Source organism: Sciurus vulgaris (genome assembly GCF_902686455.1).
Source record: "Sciurus vulgaris genome assembly, chromosome: 11".
In the NCBI taxonomy this organism is placed as follows: domain Eukaryota; kingdom Metazoa; phylum Chordata; class Mammalia; order Rodentia; family Sciuridae; genus Sciurus; species Sciurus vulgaris.
The window spans coordinates 109,827,572-109,852,301 of NC_136472.1; the positions used below are offsets into that span (position 1 = coordinate 109,827,572).

The 24,730-nt window shown below is 35.8% G+C and overlaps 1 protein-coding gene across 1 annotated transcript; it reads right to left on the reverse strand.

Moving 5' to 3' along the window:
• Window positions 1–9,919: 9,919 nt before the first annotated feature.
• On the reverse strand, window positions 9,920–18,271 carry LOC306638307 (NXPE family member 1-like). Its single transcript, XM_079101571.1, is given in 5 exon segments — window positions 9,920–10,753; window positions 10,756–10,841; window positions 11,380–11,592; window positions 15,481–15,542; window positions 17,673–18,271. Coding segments are annotated over 5 exon segments (1,383 nt in total). The 5' UTR covers window positions 18,257–18,271; the 3' UTR covers window positions 9,920–10,315.
• Between the last annotated feature and the right edge of the window lie 6,459 nt (window positions 18,272–24,730).

Consider the following 24,730-nt stretch of genomic DNA (forward strand, 5'->3'; position numbering starts at 1 on the left):
TAAGATTCCATCTCACCCCAATTAGAATGGTGATTATCAAGAATACGAACAACAAAAGGTGTTGGCGAGGATGTGGGGAGAAAGGTACACTCATACATTGCTGGTGGGGCTGCAAATTAGCACAGCCACTATGGAAAGCAATGTGGAGATTCCTGAGAAAACTTGGTATGGACCCACCATTTGACCCAGCTATCCCACTCCTTGGCCTATACCCAAAGGACTTAAAATCAGCATACTACAGAGATACAGCCACATCAATGTTCATAGCTGCTCAATTCACAATAGCCAGACTATGGAACCAACCTAGATGCCCTTCAATTGATGAATGGATAAAGAATCTGTGGTGTGTGTGTGTATATATATATATATATATATATATATATATATATATATATATATATATAATGGAATATTACTCAGCCATAAAGAATGATAAAATTATGGCATTTGCAGGCACATGGATGAAATTGGAGAATATCATGCTAAGTGAGATAAGCCAATCTCAAAAAACCAAAGGACAAATGATCTTGCTGATAAGTGGATAATGACACATAATGGGGGGTGGGAGGGGGACAAGAATGGAGGAAGGAGGGACTATATAGAAGGATAAGAGGTGTGGGAGGGGTGGGGGGGGAGAAAAAAACACAACAGAATGAATCAAAAACTATTACCCTAGGTAAATGTATGATTACTCAAATGGTATGCCTCTACTTCATATACAAACAGAGAAACAAATGTATCCCATTAGTTCTTTTCTATCTAAAAATTGGGTAAAGTCATGGAACTTACCAAGACAGAATCATGAAGAAAAAGAACATGTGAGTGGACCAAGAATGAGTAAGGATCGAATCAGTAATAATAAAAAAAAAAAGCAGTCACATTAAAGAAACGTCCAGGATCTGATGGTTTCCCTGCTGAATGGGGAGAATACTTCCAAACTCATTTCACGAGGCTGGCATTTCCCTGGTATCAAAGTCAGACACGGATATGAGAAAAACAATTACAGGCCAATATTCTTTTTATTTTTTGGTGGTGCTAGGGATTCTACCCAGGGTCTTGTGCATGGGGGGCAAGCACTCTACCCATTGAGCTATATCCCCGGCCCTAGTATTCCATTTTATTATTTTTTCTTTTGGCACTAGGGATGGAACTCAGGGGTGCTTAATCACTGAGCCACACCCCCAGTGCTCTTTATATTTTATTTAGAGACAGGATCTTGCTCAGTTGCTTAGGACCTCACTAAGTTGCTGAGGCTGGCTTCGAACTCTAAATCCTTCTGCCTCAGCCTCTGCAGCTGCTGGGATTATAGGCTTGTGCACTGCACTGGGGCCTAGGAAGGTGATTATGTCATGGGTGCTCTGCCCTCATGAGTGGATTATTGTCTCATTTCAGTGGGTCAGGTATGGTGGAAGTGGATTAGATTCTGAGAGCAGGTTGCTATAAATGCGAAAGCCTGTCTCCTCCCAGCTCTTGCTTCCTGTTTCAGCATGTGACCTCTGCATCTGCTCCTGCCCCTGTAATGCCATCTGCCATGAGTCTCTCACCAGAGCCCAGCAATGCCCTTGCTGTACTCTTGAACATTCAGAGCTGTGAGCTATGTTTAATATTATTGATTTCATGTTTAATGAATGTTCTTTAACACCTTTTTAAATGAAATACCTAGATTTAGGAATTTTGTTATTAGGAGGGATTTAGGAAAGCACAAGGAAGCCAGTTCTCAGTGGGCAGGAAGTTTCAGAGAGAAGGCTTGGATAAGATGCTGGTATCACAGTGGCTCATAGGGCCATATAGGGGCCTTTAAAAACTGCCATGACTGAGGACCAGTTGCTTCCCCAGTGCCTTTGCCCCTGAAGCTTCTTCTGCTTGGTTGGAGCCACACAAGGACCATGCACTACAGAGTGCTCCCTTAAATTTTGGGAGCAGAGTTTACAAGGTATGTAGGTACCTGAATGTCTTGGATCCCCTGTGAGTCCAGAATGGGCTACATGGAGAGGTGATGGTGGAACCCAGGTGTCCTACTCTGTGTTTACTGTCCTTGGTGTTGAATGCAGCACTCCATCTTCAGACAGACACCCTTTCCCTTACCAAGTGCTACAATCAACATGCCTGAGGCTCTGAGAGCAGAAGTAGGAGCAGGAGTCACTGTGCTCAGCAACATCCACTTACCTGGTGGAGATCTGCTGAGAGGTACAGAAAACTTTAGGACAGCTCAGCATGCCCAGCCCACAACAGTGAGACTCTTCCCTCAGTTTTATCCTTTTAGACTATAAAACATACCTGGATATTGCAATGAATAAAGCCCCTTTCTTTAGAGAACATACTGCCCAGTTCCTGTCCTGGGATAGACAGTGGAAAAATGGGTGTTGACAAAGAAGACTGTTTTACTGTGTAGAAGGATATGTTGTTTCATGAAAGGGTTTTTGAAGATCTAATGGGTGAATCTGAAATAAATCTTAATTGTTGGAATTGGAACGTATAGAGAGAGTGTGGTTTGGGAATTGAGAAGTGGAAGATAGTCAGCTTCCTCTGTTGTCTCTTTTGCTTTGTGTTAAGCAATAATCTTGACTTGGGTTGTGAAGTAAGGGAGAGTTTTGAGAGAAAAAAATAAAAGGAAACTTATAACTCAATGTTTGCAAATTGGCTTTCCTCAGCAGCTGTAGGTTAAATATAAGTCAGTTTTCAAGTATATTGGATATATATTGAGAGAACAAAAAAATAATTTCTTGAGGTTATTGTGCACCTTGAAACATTTACACATTAGTGTTTTAAAGACTCTTTCCTTTCATTGACTCCCTACTGTGTGGTGGCCTTTCAGTGTGTTTAGTCTGCTGATGAATCCCTCTTCTGTTAGCAGGCGGATACATATGAATCACAGGGACAAGACTTTTAGACCTCCTCCTCTTGTAAGATCATAACTGTCAGGAGAATCTCAGGAGCCAAACATGGTTGTCTTGGCATAACAGGAGCAAGTTTATAGACAAGGTACAGTCTTGACCCAAGGACCTAGAGAGCACAACCACACACATTTTATGATAAAGATTAAATATTGATAACTTCTTTTAACGTGATTAAGGTTAAATTTTGATAACTATTTTTCGAATTATATATATTTTTCTGAAGATACTTTACATAACAACTTTTTTTTCTAACCTGATATGAATAAGTATTGATTATAAAGTAAGTTTCAGTATCATATGCTGCCCTGTCCTTGATTCTCATCCATTTAACACTTATTCTTCATTAGAGATTCTGGATCTTTCTAAAGAGATTAAAAACTTTGACCCAGAAGTATTTTAGTAAAATCCTTCTTGAAGGGAGTAGGGGAAAGACAAATCTTGGTATCTTTTCTCAGAATTCCCGCAGTCTATCAGAGGTGACAGATATTTTAAAATTACATATTTTGGTTCCTATTATAAAGAAAATACAAAAATCCTGTGAAAATATTCTTTCTGTGAGTGTCAGAGGAGGCTTCATAGAAGAACTGAAATACAAACTGGGTTTTGAAGGGTGAAAAGGAGTTTGGCAGGTGGAAAGAAGGCAGTAGAGTGTTCTTGTAAGATGAACAGCATGCGTGAAGGCACAGAGGTGGGGACAACTGTGATGTTTTGAACATTATTTGAATTCTATGTAAAATTAGTTTTTAGGGATTTTACAGTTTAATTTTTTGTCGAACGTAATTAAAGGTGTAATGATATTTTGGCATTTATATACATAGTTAAGTGATTAGTCAAGCAAATTAATCATAGATTAATCATTTTCATAGATATGAAAATATCTATCACTTTACAGCACACTTTTTTTGTGTGCTGAGCATACCTAAAATGTACTCTGTCCACAAATTTTGAGTACACAATACGTTATTACAAACTGCAGTCGCCAAGCTGAACAGGTGCTGTGACAGGTTGCCCTGCTGTTAGTAAAGCTAAGCTTGAGCGGTGGATTCAGAAGTGACAGCCTGCTATATACAGAGTACAGGTCCCGGTCAGGTTTTTTTCTCAATGTTTTTGGTCATTGATGATCTCTACATTAATTATTTATTCAATTAGAAGTTTTAAAATGGTAGTTCCCTAATTCTTTCATTTCTTCCATATAAATTACTATAATTCTTTTGCAAAGAACTTTCCTTCAGTTATGACTACTGGTTTCCTTTTTAACAGGAAAGAACATAAATCATATGTTTCCCTTTAGTTGCTAATTTTCAGAGTAGGGTGTTCGCTGTGTTCACTAATGAGTCATGAGCACTTTAGTTTTTGTTTTTCCATGTCTTTCTCTTTTCCAGTATCATTATGAGCTCAGGAATTTTGTATATTGTATTTTAAACAATCGCAGTTATTATTCCTTTTGTTGCTGAGGTTAACCCATCTTTCGCCAATGAAGAGAGTCCTTTAGGTTACCTCCTGTGTGCTATGATATGATTCTCTGTGTCTTTGACAATTTGCTTTCTGATAAAAGAGGGTGTTGAGGTTCATCCTTTCTGTAAATACATGTATGTCCTGTCTCTGTCCTGGATCAACCTGTCCTCCACGGATGCCTGATTGCTTAGTGAGCAAGAGGTCTTAGAACCATCATCTGGTGCTGGAAGTAATTCGTCATAGTGTTAATGATTGCTTCTAGACTTACTTAATGAACAGGGCTAGGAAATATCTATATTTGAAAATAGGACACTAATCTGTTCAGGCACTTTCACGTTTATTCAACATGTATTTTTGAAACATTATTTTTTAATATGCTTTCCTTTTTTCTCATTAAAAATTTAATTCCAAAATGTCATTAATATAATCATTTGCTTTATAAAATAAAACATAAACATGCTTTAGTGTTAATACCAATATTTTAATAAAAGTATTATGTGAAGTGCATCATATTTTGTTTATTCTTAGACTATATTTCATAGGGGAAGTATAGATACACTGTTGTTCTTAAATTTGTTAAACCTGGAGAGGAAAAGAATTACTTTTGTCACTATTTTGATTTGTAGTTAGATTTGCTCTCATGTGCAACATAGTGACATTTCAGTCAATGACCAAGGGCATACACATGGTGGTCCCATCCAAGGGTAATGAAGCTGAACAATTCCTATTGCCTAATGATGTGTTGAGACATTGTGGTGCAAGACATTACTCATGTTAGTGAAGACAAACCTGCTATGTGCTGGTCATGTAGGAGTGTGGCACAGGGGCCGGGGAATAGCTCAGTTGGTAGAATGCTTGCTTTGCATGCACAAGGCCCTGGGTTCAATTCCAGGCACCACCACCAAAAAAAAAAATAAATAAATAAAAATAAAATAAATAAATAAATAAAATAAATAAAAAATAAAAAAATAAAAAAGTGTGGCACATACAATTATGTCAGTTAAACATATTTATGTCAGTTAAACATATTTGATAATAAACAACTATGTTACTGGTTTGTATATTGACTGAATGTTTATCATTATTTGATAGTGTTCTTCTTGTACTTAGAAAAATATAAAGTTTATTATAAAACAACGTGTTGCATTATGCCAGCAGCAGCCTCAAACAGCTCATGTGTGCTAGGTGCTAGGTCTCTTGAATACACTAGGAGGCCACATGAGTGACTGTACCTTCCTGGTTTCTGTCAGTGCCCTCTGGTGTTTGCATGCAGATGAAACCATCTCATGGGACATTTCTGAGAACACATTCCTGTTGATAACCCACAAAAGCATTTGTTTTGAATGTTCAAAAACTGCTTTTTGTTCTCATTTTTTTGAATATGTAAGCTGCATATGTAATGCCAAAGTGAAAACTATGTAACAAAGCATATTAAAAGAAGTCTCATTTCTACCCACAAATTCTCTATGCTTTTGTGAATGACTTTTATGCATTTTGGACTTGTCTTCCAGCACTTTTGTTATTGTTTCTATAAGCAAAGATATTTATCTATATCCTTCCACTTTAATTACAAGAGGTTGCATTCTATATAGTGCCATGTTTTTTCTCCTTTAATGGTACTTCATGGAGACGATAGCACCAGAGTTTATAGAGACACTCCTGCTCTTTTATAGCAGCATTGTAATTTTTTTGAAAAAAATATAATTTGTAATAATAATCAGTCTTCTGTTGCTCTTATTTGGTTTATGTCCAGACTTTTGTTATTATAAATCATGCTTCAATCAATAATCTTGTTCATGGCCATTTCATATTTTTCTAATGTCTTTGCGAGTATTGGTTATAAAGGTAAATAAAAATACATGTCATTTTTCTGAGTTTCCTTTCATAGGCACTGCTGTGTGTTGAATTCCTTCTGCAGTCCTTGATTGAGAATGTGTTTTTCCACAGCCCCATTGATATGTAAGTTTTTGATCACTTGGATTTTTGCCAATATAACAGATGAGAAATTATTTCTCAGTGCTATTTTAATATGTATTTCTTTTTCTATGCTTAATGGCCATTTTAATTTCTTTTACTGAGTTATATACTAAGATTTTTGTTAATTTTTGTATTTGGGTCTTTCTCTTTTTAATTCTTAAGAGCTTTCAATATAATAGGCATATTAATTTACTGTCTAAGATATAAGTTTCAAGTGATTTCCCCTTTTCGTTACTTATCTTTTGACTTTGTTTATACTCTCTAGGGATAATATAAAAATTCTTTGTATATGTAGTCCAATTTATTAATCTGGATTTCATATTATCAGTCTGGAAACAGAGAAAAGAGAGTCCTGTATTCTATGTGTTACAAATATCTTTTCCTAGTTATGAGGGTTTTTTTTTTCTTACTCTTATAACGGTATGTTTTGATAAGCAATTCCTAATTTTGATGTACCATGACTCACCAGTACTTTCCCTTTTGATTAATGCCTTTAGAACTTGGCCTAAGAAAGCATACTCTACCTTGAAGTCATGAAGATATTTTCCTATATTGTCTTCAAGAGCCCAAGAATTGCTTCTTATTGTGTTACTTAAAATGTGGTTCTTCCAAGGACCTGGGTGAGTTTGTAATTTTTTTTTTTTTAACTGGTCCATGAAGATGTAAGTATAGAAATTTAGAATCAATGTTTAGAAACGTTTATAAGGATGTGGCATTACCATGGCATCCAGAAGAGTGAGTGGTAAATTAGGCTCACAGGTGGGTGAGGTGCTTTCAATCTCGAGTGGAGCATTGAAGTGACCAAGCTGTGTACTCATCATGTGCAGCAGGACCAGGCATGGATCCTAGAAAGTTTAGGTATTTTAAAGAAATGACTTTACCACAGATAGTGTTAGATGCACATTTTAATAAACTTTATTCTTTTGGTTTTTACATTAGGTCTGTGATCTCCCTGGACTTTTATTTTATTTTTTCATGGAGAGTGTAATGTAGAGGTCCAATTTTATTTATTTTTTACACATGGTGGTCCTATTTTCTCATAACATTTATTCAAAATGTTGTGTTTTCCTTATTGCTCCGTATATCACAAAGAAAATGTTGGTATTTACAGGGCCTTCTTTTGTTCTGATTCTGTTTCATTGGTCTTTGGCTTTTCTTTGCATTAATGCCACACTGTTATAATCCTATAGTTATAAGATAACTCTTTATGTTTGGAAAAGTAAGTTCTTTAATCTTTTTCTTTTTTGGCAGTGTGTGGATTATTTTAGCAATCTAAATTTTAGAATCATGTTATCAAATTACATAAAATCTTATATATACATACAATCTGTTAAAGCTTTGGAATTGTAGTTAATCTGTAGAACTATTTAATCTTTAAGTTTGGTGAGCGAGTAGAGATCTTATACCTCTTCTGTTGCATTTAATCCTAACCACTGGGTTACCCAAGTATCTCTTTTTGATAGTTCACTGAGCTGTTCTTTCAAGTTTTGTGCACTTTGTACAAATAAATGTTTTTTAAGCTATTTTTTATTTTTGCAGACTGCATTTTGATTCATTGTATCTCTGCTATTATAAATAAGTGTTTAACCATATGCAACAGAATGAAATTAAACCCCTATCTCTCACCCTGCACAAAACTCAACTCACAATGGATCAAGGACCTCAGAATCAGACCAGAGACCCTGCATCTTATAGAAGAAAAAGCAGGTACAAATCTTCAACTTGTTGGCTTAGGATCAGACTTCCTTAACAGGACTCCCATAGCACAAGAAACAAAAGCAAGAATCAATAACTGGGATAGATTCAAACTAAAAAGCTTTCTCTCAGCAAAGGAAACTATCAGTAATGTGAAGCGAGAGCCTACAGAGTGGGAGAATATCTTTGCCACTCATATTTCAGATAGAGCCCTAATTTCCAGAATCTGTAAAGAACTCAAAAAACTCTACACCAAGAATACAAATAATCCAATCAACAAATGGGCTAAGGAAATGAACAGACACTTCACAGAAGATGTACAAGGAATCAACAGATAAATGAAAAAATGTTCAACATCTCTAGTGATAAGAGAAATGCAAATCCAAACTACCCTAAGATTCCATCTCACCCCAATTAGAATGGCGATTATCAAGAACACAAGCAACAATAGGTGTTGGCGAGGATGTGGGGAAAAAGGTACACTCATACATTGCTGGTGGGGTTGCAAATTAGCACAGCCACTCTGGAAAGCAGTATGGAGATTCCTCAGAAAGCTTGGAATGGAAGCACCATTTGACCCAGCTATCCCACTCCTTGGCCTATACCCAAAGGCTTAAAATCAGCATACTTCAGAGATACAGCCACATCAATGTTCATTGCTGCTCAATTCACCATAGCCAGATTGTGGAACCAACCTGGATGCACTTCAATTGATGAATGGATAAAGAAACTGTGGCATATATATATACAATGGAATATTACTCTGCCATAAAGAATGATAAAATTATGGCATTTGCAGGCGAATGGATGAAATTGAAGAATATCATGCTAAGTGAGATAAGCCAATCTCAAAAAACTAAAGGATAAATGATCTCGCTGATAAGCAGATGAGGACATATAATGGGGGGTGGGAGGGGTTAGCATTAGGGTTAGGGTTAGATTTAGGATTAGGGTTAAGGAGGGTGGTAAGAATGGAGGAAGGAAGGACTGTATAGAGGGAAAAGAGTGGGGGGAGGGATGGGGGAAGGGAAAAAATAATAGAAGGAATCGAACAACATTACCCTATGTAAATTTATGATTACACAAATGGTATGCCTTTACTCCATGTACAAACAGAGAAACAACATGTATCCCATTTATTTACAATAAAAAATGAATAAGTGTTTTATAATAGCAGAGATATAAAAGATACATATACAATAGATCAAAAACTACTAAATTTCTAGCATTATAGGTAATGAAATCTGTAATATCTTTATGCAGAGATACCAATTTTAATTATATCATCTAGTATCGATTTCTACTGTTAGAGAAGCTGTTAGATTTTATAGGTTGAGCTTGTATTAGCCACTTTTTAAATTCTTCTGCTTAGGCTTTTTGTTTTTTCCTAAGGAACTTATCAGATAACTAGGAGTAGTTACTCTGTTCCTTTCTGACATGTACTGCAATTCACGGGTGGATAGAGCCAGTGAGAGGTACTCCTATCTGCCTTAGTAAGAAATGTTTGTTGTCTTGCACTCAAAGTGATGTTGCTTGTAGTATTTTGGTAGATTAATTTTCTTAAGTTATGGGAATTTTATTCTCTTTCTGGTTATTAGTTTTTCCCTCAATATCTGAGAAATTTTTGTTCAATCCTTCCAAAGTTTTCATTTTAAATTCAACAAAATGTGATGTAGAGGCCAAATACAACCACCAAATTTTTTTAGTGCCTGTGATCGAACAATAATTTTTCCAGTTTTAAACAGTCGGGGGAAAAAGTCAAAAGAAAAATAATATTTTTTGACATGTATAAATTTTCAGTGTTCACTAATAAAGTTTTATTGAAACATAACACATTCATTTGTTTACATGTTGTCCATGACTGCTTTTGCACTACAGTGGAGAGTAGAGCAGTTGTGACAGAGGCAGGATAGACTGCAGATTCCAAAATACTTACTGTCTATATAGAGAAAGTTAGGTGACTTATGTTAGAACATTTGACAATCATATGTTTATTTTTTTTTAAGCCTTTGTTACTTCATCCAGGAGTAACAAAAATCATGACCAAACTTGCCTAAAGTGTAAAAATGTTTATTATTACATGCAGAAAAGGTATTTTATAATCATTCTTTATGTCTGATTTTCTTGGCTTAGTATACTGTCTCTCTTGTCATTGTCCTTAACTATCTTTCCTGCCAAAATGGATTTTTTTAAACTTGATTTTCTTAGTCCCTAAAGTGAATAAAACTTGATTGGCAATGCACATGTGATATTTGTGGAAGCTGTTACTAATGAATTTGTGTATTTATGCTTTAGCAAATGTAGCTTAAGAACATGCTAATCTGATCTCCAATCACATCATCAGGTGGGTGGAGATTGTTGGAGGCATATGCAATGGTCATGTCCCAGGCATCAATGACACCCACATTAAGGTCTTTGAAAATGTCATTCAGGATAAGATACTGAATGTCTCCAAACCTTTCTGTTTCTATGTGCATCTCCCTGATATTTTCTATCTTAATTATCACTTTAGTGTCTGGGTTTCTTCGGAAGAGTTGCTCGATAGCTTTTCGAACACTGATAGCCCTGTGAATAAAAAGATCAATAGGGAAAGGTCTGAAGTGTTGGCCAGAGGTAATGATGATGGCTGTGTTTTTGTCACCTGAAATCTGGTCAATTTCCTGAGGGATATGACCTGCATCTCTCACAGAGTGGAGCTGAGAAGTGATAAAAGGATAGCTGTGTTTTTTTCCCATTGAATCTGAGTATGTCTTTCAGCATCCAGAAGCAAATATTTCTTATAAAGTCCAGTTCCATGAAGATCAAAAAATTTCAGTGCTGATAAAAAAATAAACAGATCTTCAACTTGAAGGCAATGATTAATATTTTTAAAAACAACATTCTATCATATACATTACCCACCTAGCATATTTTTGGTGGAAGCAAAATGAATTTTGTTTCTTCCCTTCTTTGACTACCAGTTCACATATGTGAAAATTCAATCAAAATGTAAAGTTTTTATTGGAATTTAAAAGGAGGAACAGGAGCTGGGGAGATATCTCAGTTGGTAGAGTGCTTGCCTTGCAAGCCGAGGCCCTGGGTTCAATCCCCAGCACCGCAAAAAAAAAAAAAATAAAATAAAAATAAAAATAAATAAATAAATTTAAAAAAATAAATAAAAGGAGGAACAACCTTTCTTATGAAAATATGAAAAAATATATTCCAGATTAAAAATCAGAAATTCAGAAAACTTCATAAAGTTGAAAAGCAAACAGCTGAAGTGAGAGGAAAAGATAGAGATCTCATTAAAAATACTTAAAAATCAGCCTGAATTTCCAAAAGAATATAAAGTAACTACAATAAAGTAATTACATACTTTTTGCTACTTTGGGTAAGTAGTAGATCCAGTGTCTCAGCGTGGAGTCTCCCAGGAGGTAAATGAGTTTTCCTTTCAAGCAGCCATTGGTCTTATTTGTATCCAGCTGAATCTGGTTGCAAAATGTTGTTATCCACCTTCCTTGTAAAGTATATCCACCAGGGACAGGAGTCTTCATTCCAATTTGGCATTTCTCTGTGCTCTTTTCTCTCTCTGACAATACAGAGCCTGTGGTGAGTGGTGTTAGTGGCATGTGTTAAACACCCAGCCTCGTTTCTTGATCCTTCCTTTCCTGATCTCTTTCTCTCTCCTTTTACTCTTGTCTTCTGTGTCTTACTAGAGCTATTTTTTGATCACCAGCTTTGTTTTAGGCACTGCTACTCATTCTTTTGAGAGATTTTTTGAATCATGCTGGCTAGTTCCTGTTCATTTTCTTCTGTGTCTGGTCATTAGCTAAGTCTGGATGTCCTTTTCTTTCTTTGCCATCCCTCAATTCTGTAGTGATTTAAGCCTGCTTTCTAATGGAATGTTACTGGACTACCAGTTGGTGTCTTTGTTATCCATCCAATTACCTTTGTTCCATTAATGAATGGATAATCTTAATTTTTCCATGTTTAAAAATAGCTTTAAAATATAATGATATGTGTACATTATAAAAACTTCAAGCAGTATAAAACAATTCATTTGACTTAAGTTTTTTTTTTTTCAATATACTTTACTAAAAGTAATATGTAACTTCCAACACAAACCACTATTGTAGTCCGTTACATTGGAACTACAGGATTTGCCATGGTCTGCTCTCCCAGGTGTCCCATGTGGCAGAGCACCAGCTCTTTGCCCTGGCATAACAAAGGTCATCAGATGTCTGACAGCATGTTTCCTTGCCATTCTCTATGCTGCTACCCAACTGCTGAGCAAGCACCTCATATCTTAGGTTTCATTTTCTTTTCTTTCTTTCTTTCTTTCTTTTTTTTTTTACAGTGCTTTCAGTGGCATCCAGAGCCTCATGCATACTATGTAAGCACTCTACCATGGACATCCAGGTGTCATATTTTAAGTGTTGTTACATCAGCATTTCTCTATTGATACTACTTACTAGATTAGATAGGAAATGTTTGAATGCTGTAAGAAAGGCCAAAATAATGTCTTAAAATTGAAAATGTATTTGTTTCTCACAAACAGTTCCAGAGTGACCAGGCCAAGGTTAATGTGATGTTATATGATGTGAGGGACACCACTTTCTTTTATCTTGTTCTACCATTGTTAATGTATGGCTTCAATCCCTCAGTCTAACAGGGCTCTTTCTTTCTCACATTTTATCTGCAGTTCAGTTATTAGCAAGGAGACAAATGGAAGAGGTAGTAAAGTTGTGCTTTTAAAGGCATTCTCTAGAAGTTTATCAAATCACTTCTATCCACACTCCTTGAAAATTTTGAGTCATGTCCCTAAGTAGCCACATGAAAAGGTTGCCATAGGTCTAGTTAAAATAATGGTTTCTTTTATTAAAGAGGGATAAGGGAATGGATATCAGGGGATTACCAGTAGCCTCTGCCTTACCTTCCTTGCTTAGTCCCTCACAGACCTTGAAGTCTCTGATCATCTGTGACCACAGAATAGTACTTCATTACATGCTGGTACAGCACTGTTGGCCCTCTTTATTTATGTGTCTTGCACCTTTACATTCAATCAACCACAAATGGAAAATATTCAGAAAAAATTTTTTTCCTGTATTGAACATGTGGAGATTTTTTTTTGTCATTCTTCCCTAAACAACACAATAATTATTTCCATATCATTTACATTTTATGAAGTATTGTAAATTATCTAGACATAATTTGAAGTATGTATTGCTGGTGGAGTTGGAAATTGGTGCAGCCACTCTGGAAAGCAGTATGGAGATTCCTTTGAAAACTTGGAATGGACTCACTTTTTGACCCAGTTATCCCACTCCTCGGTTTATACCCAAAGGACTTAAAATCAGCATACTACAGTAATGCAGCCACATTAATGTTTATAGCAGTTCAATTCACAATAGCTACATTGTGGAACCAACCTAGATACCCTTCAACAGATGAATGGATAAGGAAACTGTGGTATTTATACACAATGGAATATTATTCAACCATAAAGCAGAATAAAATTATGGCATTTGCAAGTAAATGGATGGAATTGGAGAATATCATGCTAAGTGAAATAAGCCAATCTCAAAAAACCAAAGACCCAATGTTTTCTCTGATAAGTGGATGATAATACATAATGGGAGTGGGGGTTGGGGTAAGAGAAGAATGGAGGAACTTTGGATTGCATAGAGGGAAATGAGAGGGGAGGGGGCATGGGCATGAAAGACGGTGGAATGAGACAGACATCATTACCCTATATACATGTATGATTACATGAATGGTGTGAATCTACATAGTGTACAGCAATAGAAATGAAAAGTTGTACCCCATTTGTGTACAATGAGTTAAAATGCAGTCTGTAAAAATAAAAAAAGTAAATAAATTTAAAAAATAAAGTATATGGAACATATGGGTAGATTATATGCAAATACCAGGACATTTTATATAAAGAACTTGAAACCTGTTGCACCTTGATCTTTAACTTCCCAACTTCCAGAACTGTGGAAAATAAATTTCTGTCCACTCAAAAATAAAAGAATAAAAAATAATGAATTTGCATCTGTAGACTGCAGATTTTAGTGTCCAAAGTGGGTCCTGAACCCAAACCACCAAAGAAACCAGGGAGAATAAGCATTTGTAACCTCTGGACTTAGTGGCCAAATGGTGCTGTTGACTCAGTTGGAAACTACCTGGAAAACCTCTTAAATCTTGGAAATGGAGGATTGGCTACAAGGAAGGAGGGCAGCCTTTAGAAGATGAAAAGGTACAGCAGATTCTTTCCTAGAACTTCCAGAAAGGAACACAGGTCTGTTCTACCTTGACTGTAGCTCAGTGAGACTGATGTTGGGCTTCAGAAGAATAACATTAAGATCAGGTGTTGTTCTTATTGGAAATCACTTTGTTATAGCAACAATAAGAAACTAATGCAGAGGAAATGGACATCCTTTCAATATGAAGTCATCCCATCCAGAAAGGGTTTCCTTCTATGTATAAATTTTATCTTATATTCCTTAGTAACATTTTAAATTATTTTCTATAGGTAATAATCATTTTTAAAATTGTAAATTTGCTTTCTAAAACACAAGGAGGATCATACCACTGCCCTCCATGATTGGTCTCTATGGAGTTCTTTAGCCTTCTAAATAAACACTGAAATCCTCAGCACAGTACTTGAGAACCTCCATGTTTTAATATATTTCTCTTTCTAGTTCCATCATTTGCTACATTCCATTATATGCTTACCCTACTGGCCTGTTGAACAAGGTCCTTGACAATTTGGCTCATGAATAGAGTTATCAGATGAGAAGATTTTTCAGATTTAAAAATGCAGGGCAGAATATTGTTAGAACTTCTGGTAAGGAACACTGTTTGAGTGTATGCCATGTTATATTTTCCCTATCTATTAGACCCTCAATAAACATTTGCTGAATAGAAGAATAAATTTGGACAACAAAACATTATGAATAACCAACATTACCAGTGTTATTGGTGAACTCAGGTATTATGCAGTTATTTTAAAGCTAAGGTAGTATAAATATTTTTCATTCATATGTATCATTGCTTTGTATTTTTCATTAAAACATTTAAAAAGATGGAAAGTTCATATAAAATTGTTAAATGCATCAACTAAAGGTTGGAGGTTATGCTAACAAAGCTTAGAAAATCAAAAGCACGATATTCCTACTCTGAAGACATGGTTATCCGTCAGAGACGTTTGTAGAGCACCTCAGACCCTGGGAGATGAATGAATGTAGGGTATTTTATTTTCTTCTTTAGGATAAACCAAGATGAAATATGTTATAAAAAGAATTTGAAATAATTTTCTTGAATTGATTTCTCCCTATAAAGTCCTGCATGATTGAGATCACACAGACCTGCTAGGGATATTGCTCCAGAAAACTATAATTACTAGAGTTAACACTGATTGATTTTCCCCTGCATAATACACATACCAGCCAGCACCCACCACAGCCAGAATTACTGTTACAATGGGAGACATCAGAATGTTTAAGGTCTTTCATCATTTCAACTCCCACTTTGGATCTTATAAAACAAAACAAAACAAAAAAAAAACACAATAAATTAACCTGTTACCATAGGCAACATGAATCACTTGCTTGTAAATGAAGGATAATTTTAAATTTTCCATAACTGAAAGCTAATATTTTTGTTTTAAAGTTTAGACACAAATTTTAGTATTAAATTTTATTGAGTATTGTAAATGAATTAGGATTTTGGAAGACTTTCTTTTTTTTATGCTGGAGATTGAACCCAGGTCCTCGTGCACACTGGGCAATCCCTTTGCCAAGGAACTGCATTCCCAGGTCTTGGAAGCCTTTCTACCCTCCTGAGAGTACCTAAAGTCCAGGACAACTCTACTCATCTGCTGTATACAGTGTGTCCTAGAATTTTAGATTCAACTCTGTGAGCTCTCTGTCTACTTCTCCTTCACATATTCTAGTTCATATACTATTTTTCTTGAATTACTGTGAACCTCTAATTGGTCAGCCTGGATCAGTTTATCTCCCCTAAGTTCTTCAACACGACTTCCAAAACATCTTTTAAAATCGCAAATGTAACTGCTTTATTGTGTGTGCGTGTGTGTGTGTGTGTGTGTGTGTGTGTGTGTGTGTGTGTGTAAATAGAAGAAGGTAAAAAGGCTTAAGAGGGTAATGGGGGCTCAGGTGCCAGGTACAACGGATTTAAGTGGTATGCTGTTCTGTGTTAATGGATGCTTTCAGGTCCAGTCCCATGAAGGGAAAGGGTAACATGTTTTCATCTTAACTGGTATTTAGGCGTAAGAATAGTTAGTGGAGAGGAAGACATTTAATGAGTTTGCACCATCAGAGAAAATGGAAGGAAAAGAAACCCAACTGTGTTTCTACTTTTTCAGAAGTGAGTCATGGACAAATGATCAGTAGCTCTAACTCAAATAATTGAGTGAGATTCTGAAATGTGGTATTTTTCCATGTTTGTTGATTACTTTTACATTCTTTAAGCACATTTTTTGAAAACTTATGGAAAAAAGACTCTAAGCTTGACTTTGAAAACTGCTAAGAAAGGGATTTTTCTACTCTAATATTCCATTGTCTTGTAGGGGAAATTAAGTCTCTGTGGGGTAGGGGAATAAATTTGACATAATACAAAGTGAAAAGAAGTAGACAGGTTTATGGAAAGTTAACAAATGAACAAAGAACTCTGGGAGTAATACATGTCTTCTTAGGTATTGACTCATAGTCCTGGGATTTGTGACGACAGTTTCCTTTTGCAAATAAATCCTTAAAGTGGCCCATGAAGAAAGTGATGGTTCATTCTAAGGAGTGAGTGTTCCATCTCAGTGGAGAACAAGAAGACCAGGGAATGAGTATCTGTTTGCGAGCAGGGGGAGAAAGGCATGGTATGGCTGCAGCCAAGACCAATAGGGGAAACGTGGGCACCGAGGAGGAGGAGGAGGCTGTTCAACCAGGGCTTCCAGGAACTGATGGTCACTATGTGGAGAGGCAGGACTCCTCCACCCTGAGCAGTGTTCACTGAGGCATCTCTGATCGTGAGATCATGTGGAGATGACCCAGAGATGTTGATTTTTTAGAAAGATTTCTCAGGCTGCAGTGTAGAGTGGGTTCAAGGAGGTTATGATTGATGATAGGAGGGAGACCAGGTGGGAAGCCATTACAGTCATGTTGATGAGGTAGTGGTGGTCTCAACCTGAACAGCAGGACTGGACCTGGAGAGAAAAGGATGAGTATGAAAGACATTTAAATGACAGAATCTGTGGAATATGATATGGAAGTTGAAGGAGCATGATGTTATCATGTTTATCAAGAAACTTTTTGAGTGGAACATCTATGAACACGTAGCAGAAGAGTTTTCCACAGAAGGGGTTTTGTAAAACCTACATATTTATTAAAATATATGACCAAATACTATAATCCTAGTTCTTACAAGAAGTAGATGTATAAATATTATGGAGCTCCATATTGTGCTGCTCTCTTTTTTGAACAAGTTAAGGAAAATGAAGACTGTTATGTGCCCTCATGAACTGGGAGCCCCATGAAGATACCAAATGTCTGAGCAGAACCTCTAGTAGAGGAAGTATCTGAGGGAATAAGTCAATATTGAAATGGGCAATATAGCTGGACTTGGGGTCACATTGTATTGAAATATATACTCAACTTATGGAAAAGGCTTTTTTCCTTGACAGTAAGATAAGAAATTTCTCGGTTCTTGGTGGTCACATGGGTCAGGGCCTCACAGGGCATGTGTGGAGGCTTCTCACAGTAGAAGGCTTCCTGGTCTGTCCCATACAGGTATGTGCATAGTTCAGTGCTAGAGTTCGGGGTCAGGCTGCATTCAGTGAAGACTTCAGATGTGCGATTAACAAATTTACCTTTGAAAATAATTTTATCGTAGCCTTGGTTCCTTGCCCTCCAGAGAGCCGACACCCCTTCACTGGGGTGGATGAGCAGGAGAGACAGGGAGATGCGGCCCTCCCAGAGCAGAGTGAAGCTGACAAGGTAGGTGCCATTGTTGAAGTCTGTCACCTTTCCTGAGGCGCCTGCCTTCAGGACTGGGGAGGACATCCTGGCCCTCAGGAAGTCCCCTCCATATTCCTTCCTATGTCCCAGGGGGTCCCTGGCTTCCATCAGGACATCCAGCTGGTCCCCCCGGCAGTATGTGTGTCTGGGGTTGAGGATGGAGACTGTGCTGTGTGTGGCGCTGGTGGTGGTGTTCACGTGGGTGAAGGGTCTGGGTGGCATCAGCTGGTTTAGTGTTCCCAGGATCTTCCCTGTTCTCAGCAGAGTCTCTCTTGGTGTCTTTACAGGGCTCATTTTTGTTTCAGAACATGAAGAGTTTGTGGAGATGCTGCAGTGATATAAGCAGATGGGTACATTTATAGCAGACCAAAGCTGAAATGATAACAAACAAGACATTCTCTTCAATAAACTTGTTCCCAATAATTTTTACTTATAATGAACTTGAGTTCACCTGTTACCAATATTATTTAAACCTTCTGACAATTCTGAATAAAATTAAAACCATTTATATTTTTATGTCAATAATTTAGAGACTGCCTGAGCAATTATAAATAAACATATTAAATCTTAGATTTATAGCTCAAACAATACATATGAGTAAAAAAATTGATGCTGGTTCCCTTGTTCTTCCTTTTCAGATAGACCTTACCTCCAGTAGCTCATTTCCATTGGTTCCTCCTCCATACACTTTTACCCATGTTTAACTGTCTTTTCCTCCCCAGCTTATCATGGTTCAAGCTGCCATCATTTGTCTCCTGGATTGTAGTTTCCTCAAGGGTGAAGCAGTTCTTCAGGCTTCATGAGGATAGTCCTTCTTTCTCTTCATTTTAAATTTTCTCCATTGTAGCTAAGTTAGTTATTTTAAAGCAAAACTACTCACCTATTCTCCCTCCTTACTCCCCTTCATTGTCTTCTTGGGGTGAAGTGCAATCTTAACAGGGCTTGATGCTCTGGCCTGCCTTTCCCTGCCTCGTTCTTTATTTTGACAACACAAACTGCTTTTCTCTTTAGGAGCTGACCTTCCTTGCTTGTACTTCTTGCTCTTTACTAATGCTTTCTCCTCTTCCTGCTTTGGTGGCTACCTCCTTCTTTTCTCCAGACAAACTAAACATCTGTTAACTTCTCATTTAGAATCACCACAACCTTAGTTGTCCCTGGACAGTGTACTATGTGCTCAAATTCAGTGGTTTCTGAATCTTGTTGATAATCAGAAGCAAATGCCAAGCTTTTCTCGAAGTATGGATTCTCAGGGTGCTGTCCAGGTCAACTGAACCATAGTCACTAAATGTGCTGTCCTGGAGTGTGTGTTTTTCAAACACTTCACAGACATCCTGTGCTCAGAAGGTCGAGAACACTGGTTATAGATCAGGGATTGTCAGCTGCCTCACATGTAAGAACATATGTAGAGCTTAAAGCAAAGCAGTCCAGAAATACTTGCCTGACTGCCGTGTGGCCCACCATCAATCAGTAAAACCCTGGTGGTTGTTAATAAAGTGGCATAGTAAACCAAAGGAGACTGGAAACCAAGAAATGACATACAACTGAAATAAAGGTGAAGGGACCCTACCTTCAATCTTTGAGAAAACTTAGAGAATTGAGAGACCTTTGGGTGAACCCAGCAAGAAAGAGAGAGATGCAAATATATAAAATCTAAGAATCTTTTCATGTATGTCTTTTTTCTAAGAAAGCATAAATAAGACCCTAGTACACATAGTTTGAGATAGAGAAGTGGGATAGAAAATCACTATACAGTATATAAAATACTAATGACAATATACTCATGATGAAAACATATTTGCATTTTGCCCAGCTCCTAAGGTTACAGGCTGAGGAATTTTTATTTGTGAGTAGAAACATTATTAACTTGTATAATGAGGAAACACATTATACTAAAACTTGATAAGGCAATATAGGAAAAGTGAAAGACTGCACTCATGAACATGGCCTTTAAATTCTCTCTCTCTCTCTAGATGTATATATTTATATAGAGATATGTAAATACAAAGATAATTTACAGGTGGGCGTGTGTGTGTGTGTATATTTGTCATGGTGGATTGTAAAGATGGGCCCAGAGAGAATAATCTTTCAATATAGTTTATATCTTAATGGATTAAAGAGAAACCTTGTGATTTTTCATTGTCTTCAAACTTACTTGATTGGAATTTTATTCTCAAAACATTCAATGTATTTTAAAATTTATTTGACACAAATATTTAATATGTACAGATAAATAAAATTCAAAGGAAGAAGAATGTTGACCACCAACAACTGAATTAATATTCAATATGTTAGAGGTCCAGAGCAATAAAATCAAACCAACCAATCAACAACAAAACCTTGAGGTTTTGAGAATTGTAAGTGAAGAGATTTACTGATGACTTTTTAAAAACAATTTTTTATGTCATTGTTATTGTCTACAAAGAAAACTTGAATTAGAAAATTAGTGGCATATAGATATCAACTAGGAGCAGAAAGCAAAATAAAATTATATCAATAGTACTTAACTATACCAGTAGTAATTACTAGAAAAGGAAAGGAGATAAATTCTAAATTGATGGAGGCATTTTGAAAACTCTTTTAAGATTATTTTTAAAGACCTGAATGCACATAAAGCTATTCAACTTTGAAATGTAAGAGTGTAGAATATAAACCTGATATTTCTTCTTAAATATAATTTAAAATTTTTCTTTCAAATTATATTCTCAGGAGGATTCTCTTGAGTGGAAGAGACATAAGCTGGTTATTTGATTCTAAAGTAACTAAGAACTATTTGAAAAATACTAACCCTAACATAAATTATACTAACAAATTGTTCATGTCCATATAATGTCAAATAAACCAATCAAATAGAATCGATTCCTCTAGAAACAGATCTGCTTATATATGGCAGTCTATTATATTAGTAATGAAATCAGGAATCATAAAATCACATTTAGTAATTTGTACCAGGAAAGTTTAGTATGTTGAAAAAAAAATGTGAAGATTTCTATCCCACACTGCATACTAAAGGTCTAAATGAATGAAAGACCTAAATAGGAATACCGTAACTCACAAATGCATTACAAAGAAATTTAGAGCTTCTTTCTGACTTTGAATTAGAAAGTATTTCATAAATAATACTGAAAGGTTCAAAATATAAGAACCCTTTTTACCTGTACTGTTTAATTATTAAATTACTTCAAAATGAAAATTTTGATAAAGGACATCATGGACAAATCTAACAAAAAATGGGATAAATTGTATGCATCATCTAAACACAGAAATTACCTAGAATATGAAAGTTATTACTAAAAAGAATAAAAGAATATATCAGTTAACCCAATAGAAAAATCAACAGACTGTACATTAAAAACATGTATGCAAATGTCTACCACATTATTACGAATATTAGGAAAGCAAAGGATACAGTTCACTTATGAGAATGAATTAAATTTTGTATATTTATTCAATGGATTATATGAGCTCTTATGAACTAGACATTATGTACTAGATTTACATACAGCAACATGATTAGATTTTAGAAGCAATTTTGAATGAAAACTTTTTATAAATTAATATAAACACAATCACATCATTATGTATTTTTCAAAGTGGCACATACACCTATATATATGTATTGAGTAAGAACTGGAATACTATGAGGAATAAATAGTGTGGAATATGTGCCTGTGCAAAAAGGGGAATGAGAGTATGAGTGGAGAATAAATGAAAAAAAGACCATAAATTATAAAATATTTCTACTTCATCTATGACCAAGTAGCTTCAATACCCATTATCAACTCTGATCTAAACACTAAAACAACTACCTTCCGGCTAAGGAGAGCATACAAAAACTGACAGCTTTTGAAGGGAAGTTGAAACCTGGAAGAATGAGCCATCAAGGAAAAATTTCCTATTTTAATAATGTTGACCCGACAGTAGTTAGAAGACAAATATACAACATTTAAAATCAATAGAACTAGCATCAGCTCCCCTTCATCAACCACAGTTACTGGATAAAGGGGAAATTCAAGACCATAAGAACTTTATTCAGATTTCTAGCTGAGCACCTCATAGAAGTCCCTGAGCATCAGACTTACAAAGCAGAAAATAACTTAGGTGCCAATTAATGTTAGAGACATATCATTTTATACATCAGTTACTGACGTTAGGGCTACTCCTAGCTCCCCTTTACTCTTAACAAGAGCTGGAAAGTGACACTTCAAGAAACCCACAGTAAAGGCCCTGCTGCTGAGGAAGTAGTATAAACTATCCAAACAACAGGGAATCTCACCCCACACAAGATCTAACCCCATCTGAGTCTAAACATAACTTCAACTCATAGAAGTTGGGAGACAAAATCACTAAAACAAAAAACAGGCTCCAAGGAGTAATAACCAGAAGGGAACTTCAGTTCCCGCTACCAAACTGACATCTACACATATATCAAAACCAGAGAGAAATCCTAGAATTAAAAAAAGAAAAAAAAAAAAAAAAACCTTACATATGTAAGAACCTGTGTATTAAACTGGAAAGGGAATCCATCTTTCAGGACCTCTGAAAGGATGAGGAAACAGGTAAACAAATCTCCCCTCAAAACTTAGAACCCTCTATCAGTGGATCCCACAGATAAAGAAGTAGGTGAAATTCCAGAGAAAAATTATAAAAATCTTGTTATTAAAATGTTAGATGGACTTAAAGAATATGTAAGGAATGTATTAGGAGAGCAAATGCAGAAAATGAAAGACTACTCAAATAAAGAAATAGAAATATTAAAAAGAAACCAATCAGAACTCCTGGCAATGAAAGACACAATGAGTCAAATTAAAAATCCGTTTTAAAGCATCACATAGATTGCATAGAAAATAGAACTTCAGCCCTTGAAGCAGAATCTCAGACCTTGAAGACAGGATACATTGAGTACACAGAATACAATAAAGGGGAAAAAAATAGAACATGATTGGAATGTACAGGAACTCTGGGACAACATTAAGAGCCCAAATGTGATAACTACTGGGATAGAATAGAACATGTAGAGACAAACTAAAGGCATTAAGTACATTTTCAATGAGATAGTCACAGAGAAGTTTTCCCATATCAGAAATGAGATAGACATTTACACATAGGAGGCAAACAGGACCCTCTATAGATTAACCAGAAGAGAAGTTCTCCAAGACATATTGTAATCAAAATGCCTAACAGAAAATAAGGAAAGAATATTAAAAATGGCAAGAAAGAAAACATCAGGTTACACTTAGAGGCAAACCATTAAGGCTCATTTCTGATTTCTTAATCAGACCCGGAGTCAGGGGCTAGAATGAGATATTCCAAACTTTAAAAGAAAACAACTGTCTGCCAAGTTTAGTATATTCCACGTAGCTCAGTTTCAAAGTTGAGGAGGGAAATAAAAACTTTCCATAACAAAAATAGACAAAACAAATTCTTGACAACTAATCCAGCACTCTAAAGAATATTCAAAGGTGAACTGCACCCAGAGGAATTAGAAAACAAATTGCAGAGCTCCCAAATAGAGGGAGATCAATAGTAGAATAACCTACTAAACAATCATTGAAACTATGAAATATAGAAAAAAATCAAAATGGCAGGATGCCACACACACATATCTGTACTAACAGTGAATGGTAATGGTCTTGACTCATCAATCAAACGACAGAGATTAGAAGAACAGATCAAAAAACAAGACCCAACTATATACTGCTTATAAAAGACACCCACAGGTTGAGGGTAAAATGATGGAAAAAAATAAGAAAAGAAAAGAAAAGGAAAAAAAAAAAAAAACAATCTAGACAATTGGACCCTGAAAACAAGCAGAAAGAGATAGACTCAAAGCATAGTTCAAGCATAAACTGATCAGAGGAGACAAAGAAGTTTGCTACAATCTCTTACAGGAAATAATACAACAAGAACCTATAATGATAGTAAATCTTTATGCCCCGTATGTCAGTACACCCAATTTCATAAAAAAAAAATACTCCATGACATTAAATCTCAGATAGACCCCAACAACAATAATAATGGGTGATTTTCAATACATCGTTTTCACCAATAGGTCATTCAAACAAACAAAAAATCAATAAAGATATTTCCAACATAAATAATATTATAAATCAAGTGGACCTAAAAGACATCTACAGAATATTTTACCCCAAAACAACTAAATTTAACTCTTAAGCAACTCATGGAACTTTTTCTAAAATAGACCACATTCTAGGTCACAAAGTAAAGCTTAGCAGATATTAAAAAACTGATATGATCCCATAAATCCTATCAGATCATAATCTAATGAAGCAAGAAATCAGCAAGAAAAGTAACAAAAACAATATAAGCACATGGAGATTGAACAATGCTCTTTTTTCATGATTTTTTATTGGTTCATAGTTTTTATTCATAAGGATTCATTTTGACATAAATGCATGGAATATAATTTGCTCCAAATCAGTTACCAGTACTTACTCTTACCCTCCCCTCTCCTCCCTCTCATTTTCCCTTTCTTTATTCTACTGATCTGTTTATTTACATTTTATTAACTTTAGTGTTTTGTATATATACATAATGGTGAGTTTCACTGTAGTATATTCATATATGTACATTGGAAAGTTAGTTCAGGTTCATTCCACTGTTTTTCCCTTATCCCATTTAGCTCCTCTCCCCCAATTCCCTACTTCTACTTCCCTGATCTTTTATTTTGACAAAATC